At 38.0% G+C, this 6508-nt stretch overlaps 1 protein-coding gene across 1 annotated transcript; it reads left to right on the forward strand.

Annotated features, from left to right (window-relative positions):
• Window positions 1–464: 464 nt before the first annotated feature.
• LOC113311916 lies at window positions 465–6234 on the forward strand. Its single transcript, XM_026560701.1, has 2 exons — window positions 465–1624; window positions 6198–6234. The coding sequence occupies exons 1-2, from the start codon at window positions 465–467 to the stop codon at window positions 6232–6234; spliced, it is 1197 nt and encodes a 398-aa protein (XP_026416486.1).
• The last annotated feature ends 274 nt before the right edge of the window (window positions 6235–6508 follow it).

The raw sequence follows: 6508 nt of genomic DNA on the forward strand, positions 1-6508 counted from the left end.
ATATACGAAGAAGGATTCCTCGATCATATCTCTCTATTGATTACAATTCAACTTTAATTGCTTTGATTATTTATTTTGTTTACAATCTAAAACAAAACCCCCCTTTGTGACACTTTGACAATTAAAACTCAATGCTCTTCGTGGAATGATCCTTACTTCCATTATACTACCAGTTAATTATGTGGAAATAAGATTATTAATTTGATTGCACTTACGACAGCCATCAAATTTTTGCGCCGCTTCCGGGGAGCAGTCGGTAGATTTAGTTGTTATTTCTTTTAATTTTATTATCGTTTTTATAATTTCTTGTTATTTTTTTTTTAATTTCGTTTTCTAAATTTTTGGTTTCAGGTACTTAATCTCTGGCACCGAAGGATTGAGATTATTTGAGGTGCGGTATTCAAACCCGTAAAGGAACGGTACTACAAGCACGTCAGCAAACACAACAAGAACCTTTAGAAGAAATGGTAGACGGATATAATCCACCACCACCTCCACCTCCGACGGGGCCTCCTCCAAGGAGGACGCTCAAAGATCTAACATCTCCATCATTTGATCAACAAAATCTTTGCATCAACTTAGATGATTCTATTGAACTCAAATCTCAGTTGATACATTGGTTGCCGAAGTTTAAAGGGCTACCTGGAGATGATCCTAATAAACACTTGCAACTATTTCAACATAGGTTGACAAGTTTGAAGCCAACCGGAACTGACAAAGGCAGAGCTTTACTTACAGCTTTTCCATTTTCTTTGACAGATTCTGCGAAAGAATGGTTTTACAACCTTCCACAAGGAAGTATTACATCATGGAATGACATGCAGAAAGTGTTTTTAGAAAACTTTCCCGCTTCCAAAGCAGCAACTATTCGTAAAGCAATAAGTGGAATTGAGCAAATTGTTGGTGAAACTCTTTACGATTACTGGGAACGGTACAAGAAGTTATTATCTAGCTGTCCACACCACCATATCAGTGAGCAACTCATAGTGCAGTATTTTTATGATGGGATGCTTCAATCGGAGAGAAATATCATAGATGCGGCTAGTGGTGGTGCATTTACCAACAAAACCATTGATGAAGCCACAGAACTGATTGAGAACATGGCTGCAAACACGCAGCAATTTAATACAAGAGGCACGTCGATGGCTAGGAGGGTCAACGAAGTCAGTTCTTCTTCACACTTAGAGGAAAGAATGGGTAATAAGAAGATGATGCAACAAATGGCGGCTGTGATCATTCCTGCTTATGAAGAAGAGGCCGAACAGGTGAACGTTGTGTTTCTGAATCAGAGGCAAAGGTATGATCCATACTTTAATACTTATAACCTTGGCTGGAAAGATCATTCGAATTTCAGTTATGCAAACAAGCAAGCTGCAGTTTCCAACCCCGTTTTCAGAAGACAAGGTGGTTTTCAACAATCACAATTCCAACCACAACATCAACAGCAAAATCAAAGCTCCAGTTTAGAAGAGATGATGAAAGCCATGATGCAGAAACAAGATGCAACATTACAACAGAACACACAATATCAACAAAAGAACGATGTTACTGTCAAACGTCTACAATTACAAATGGGGCAAATATCAATTGATGTGAATTTACTGAAGGCACAAGCTTCAACAAAGTTGCCATCACAATCTTTTGTGAACCAAAGAGAGCACGTTAATGCAGTGACTCTAAGAAGTGGGAGACAAACTGAAGATCCACATCAACAAAAAGAGGTTATTAACGACATCGAAAAGGAAGTAGAAGAGGAAACCGTCCCAAAGGAAAAGCCAACCTCAAACGGCCAACCTAAGGACACAGTTCCCACTTTTACCATACCACCTCTTTTCCCTAGTCATTTTTCCAAGTCGAAGAAGCAAGTTCAAGACAAAGAAATCATGGATACTTTCAGCAAGATACATACCAACATTCCATTTATTGAGTCCATCAAAACCGCACCCAGGTATGCCAAGGTTTTGAAGGATTTGTGTACATGGAAGGATAGGTTGATTGCTAATGAGATTACTCAAGTGCGCGAAAGTGCTACATCTATGTTGCTAAAGAAGATGCCTACAAAGTGTGAAGATCCTGGCGGTTTTACGGTACCAGTTAGCATTGGTAACCGACGATTTGAGCGTGCTTTGCTTGATTCGGGAGCATCCATAAGTGTTATGTCAGCCGATGTTTATGATTCTTTGAATCTCGGACCTTTAAAAGAGGCAAAGATCACTATTCAATTGGCTAACAAGTCCAATATATATCCTAAGGGAGTCGTGGAGGACGTGTTAGTTCAAGTGAATCAGTTAAACTTTCCGGTTGATTTCTACATTGTGGATATGCACAATGGAGATAATTGTTCAGCTACTTCGTTACTTCTTAGGAGACCGTTCATGAAGACTGCAAAGACGAAGATTGATGTTGATAGTGGTGCACTCACTATGGAATTTGATAAGGAGATCACACGGTTCAATATTTTTGAAACCATGCGCTACCCTAGTGATGTTCACTCAGCCTTCTCCATTGATGTTATTGATCGTTAGCACAACAAATGTTTGATTTGAATGCTGAAGATGAACTTGGAGTTGTATTACGAAACAATACTGATTTGGACGTTCACGGGCAACCGAACCTGGACGTTAACTTAGCCAAAGAGCTAGTGGAGATGTGTGGTGCTTTAACAACACTACAAGAATCTAAACCGGGTAATATTTCTTATATTTCTTTACCCATAACTAATGAGTTTCTTTTACCTTCTATTGTGCAAGCATCGAAACTTGAATTGAAGCCGCTTCCGTATCACTTAAAGTACGCGTACTTGGGTGATAAAGAAGAAATTCCGGTGATTATTGCAAAGAACCTCACCCACAATACAAGAAGAACGTCTACTTAGGGTTCTGAAAGAGCACAAAACGGCTATTAGTTGGACAATTGCTGACATTAAAAGAATTAGTCCATCCATGTGCATGCATACAATCCTAATAGAAGCTGATTTTAAGCCTGTACGTGATGCTCAGTGTAGGCTTAACCCCCCAATGATGGAGGTCGTGAAGAAAGAGATCCTCAAATTACTAAGTGTGGGGTGATTTACCCAATTTTTGACAGTAAATGGGTTAGTCCGGTTCAAGTGGTGCCTAAGAAATCAGGTGTCACTGTTGTTAGAAATCAAGATGATGAACTCGTTCCTACAAGAGTTCAAACTGGATGGAGAGCGTGCATAGACTACAGAAAGCTTAATGCAGCAACCCGAAAGGATCACTTTCCTTTGCCTTTCATTGATCAGATGTTGGAGAGGTTAGCGAGACATTCACATTATTTTTTTTTGGACGGTTATTAGGGTTACAATCAGATTGTTATTGCACGAGAGGATCAAGAGAATACTAATTTCACTTGTCCTTTTGGTACGTTTGCCTATAGACGGATGTCGTTTGGTCTTTGCAATGCGCCTGCCACTTTTCAAAGGTGTATGGTTAGTATATTTTCTGACTACGTGGAGCGCATTATTGAGGTATTTATGGATGATTTTAGTGTTTATGGAAATTCATTTGATATTTGTTTACAAAATCTTGAACTTGTGCTTAAAAGATGTATATACACTAATCTTGTTTTAAATTGGGAGAAATGTCATTTTATGGTAAACCATGGCATAGTGCTTGATCACATTGTGTCCTCTCGAGGGCTCGAAGTTGACAAAGCAAAGATAGACTTAATAAGAAACTTACAATATCCCACTTCGGTGAGGGAAATTAGTTCTTTTCTTGGTCATGCAGGTTTTTACAGGCGGTTTATCAAGGATTTCTCCAAAATCTCAATGTCGATGTGCAGATTATTGCAAAAAGAGGTTATTTTTGACTTCAACAAGGAGTGCAAGGATGCCTTTGATAAATTGAAAGAATTGTTGACAACTGCACCAATTATCAAGTCACCAGATTGGAGTTTACCATTTGAATTAATGTGTGATGCAAGTGACTATGCAGTTGGATCCGTTTTGGGTCAAAGAGTAGACAAGCTGTCTCATGTGATTTATTATGCATCTAGGACCCTAAATGATGCACAAATCAACTATTCTACCACCGAGAAAGAATTTTTGGCTATAGTGTTTGCACTTGAAAAATTTAGATCCTATTTGGTTGGTTCAAAAGTGGTTGTGTATTCCGATCACGCAGCACTTAGGTACCTACTAAAGAAGAAAGAAGCTAAGCCAAGACTTATACGGTGGATACTGCTACTACAAGAATTTGATTATGAAATCAAGGATAAAAGAGGTGTTGAAAATACTGTTGCGGATCATCTCAGCAGACTTGTTGTTTCCGAAGAAGAACTTCCTTTACAAGATCGTTTTCCAGACGAACAACTTTTCTCAATTGAAGATTCAACACCTTGGTACGCGGATATAGTGAACTACTTGGTTACAAGACAAGTACCTAGTACAATGTCTAATTTTCAAAAGCTTAAGCTTAAGAAAATAGCCAAGTAGTATGTGTGGGATGAGCCATACTTGTGGAAATACGGTTCTGATCAAATCATCTACAGGTGCGTACCTAATTCTGAATTTCAATCTATTCTTAATTTTTTTCATACTTATGCATGTGGTGATCACTTTGGTTCTAAACGTACCGCTTTCAAAGTACTTGAAAGTGGCTTTTACTAGCCTACCCTATTTGAAGATGCATATATTTTTTGCAAATCTTGTGATAGATGTCAAAGAACGGGCAATCTAGGTGCTCAAAATCAAATGCCACTCACACCAATTCTTTCTCTTGAAGTATTAGATGTGCGGGGAATTGATTTTATGGGTCCTTTTGTCAATTCTAATGGAAGATTTTATATACTTCTTACTGTGGATTATGTTTCGAAATGGGTGGAAGCTAAAGCCACCCCTACTAATGATTCTCAAGTTGTTTGTGAGTTTGTGAAGGAATATATTTTCTCTAAACATGGTACACCAAGAGTGGTTATCAGTGACGGAGGTTCGCATTTTCAGAAATCCTTCCATGCTCCACTCAAGAAGTACAACATAACACACAAGGTTGGTATGCCATACCACCCACAGACTAGTGGGCAAGCCGAAATCTCAAACCGTGAGATTAAATCCATTCTTTAGAAAACCGTAAACACTACACGGAAAGATTGGAGTTATAGGCTTAATAATGCATTATGGGCATACAGAACTGCGTACAAAACACCTATTGGTATGTCTCCATATCGGTTGGTTTATGGAAAAGCTTGTCATCTTCCGGTTGAACTTGAACATAAGGCATATTGGGCGATAAATATGTGCAACATGGATTATGACAATGCGGGGAAACAAAGGAAGCTACAACTCAATGAGCTAGAGGAGATACGTAATGATGCTTACGAGAGTTCTCGTATTTACAAGGAAAAGAAGAAACTTTTCCATGACAAGATGATTTCTCGAAAGAATTTTGTTGTGGGGCAAAAAGTTCTTTTATTTTATTCTCGTCTTAAACTATTTCCTGGTAAGCTAAGGTCCAGAAGGATTGGACCATATGTTCTTACTAATGTTTATTCTCATGGCGCAGTTGAAATTTCTAGTCTTAGAGATGGAACAAATTTAAAGGTGAACGGCCACAGATTGAAGCCATATTATGAAAGCATTTCTTATGTGGATATGGATGTGCAAGAATTTCATGATTATCTCCCTCTGAAGGAGTAATTGACGGAATGCCAAGTCGGGCTGAGGACATTAAACTAAGCGCTAAATGGGAGGCAACCTATCGGTTTTGTATCTCTATTCTTTTATTTTTAATTTTCTTAGTTTTGCATATCGCATCGTGCATTCCCATCTTAGATTTTACAAGTCCTATATCTTTAATGAAAGTTTTGACGAATTTTCTGACGAAAATTCTGACTGCACACTTGTTACGGAAATAGCTCTCGAGACTTCATACGGAGTCCGATTTGAGTGGTTGACCCAACTTTTAAAGACGACAGACTCACCTTTATTTTCCAAAAAGAAAATCTGAATTCGGAGTCTGTTAAGTTGGACCGATTGGCCTGGACATTTGAGTTCGATATTTTTCCAGAACTTTTTCAGATTGCATGACAGTCAGTCCAGAGGCTATAAAAGTCAGACCGTTTATTGAAACACTGTACCCTTTTGACACGTTATAGAAAAGACGTAGGCGAACAGCTTTCATTTAGGATGTTTTTCCTAGTTCCCTACCTATTTGTACAATTTTTGAGTTTTACAGGTCTGTTATGTCGGAAATCAGAATTTTCGGTTTTTAACATTGAGGACAATGTTGAGTTTAAGTGTGGGGGAGAATTTAGTATCTACTATTTGCATATACACATAATAATAATACTCTTTGATTTCTTGCATTCTTGAGACTTCATCTTTTGGAGTTAATTATGAACTATTTAGGATGACACTCTAAACCTTTTAAGGTTGGAACAGTTCTTACGGCTATAGATTGAGTTCCACTATATCATTCTAAAATCCTTAATTATATATACATTCATAATTGATTGTGAAACTAAGCTATGGTAGTCGTTTGAAAAA

Source organism: Papaver somniferum, chromosome 9 (genome assembly GCF_003573695.1).
Source record: "Papaver somniferum cultivar HN1 chromosome 9, ASM357369v1, whole genome shotgun sequence".
In the NCBI taxonomy this organism is placed as follows: Eukaryota; Viridiplantae; Streptophyta; class Magnoliopsida; order Ranunculales; family Papaveraceae; genus Papaver; species Papaver somniferum.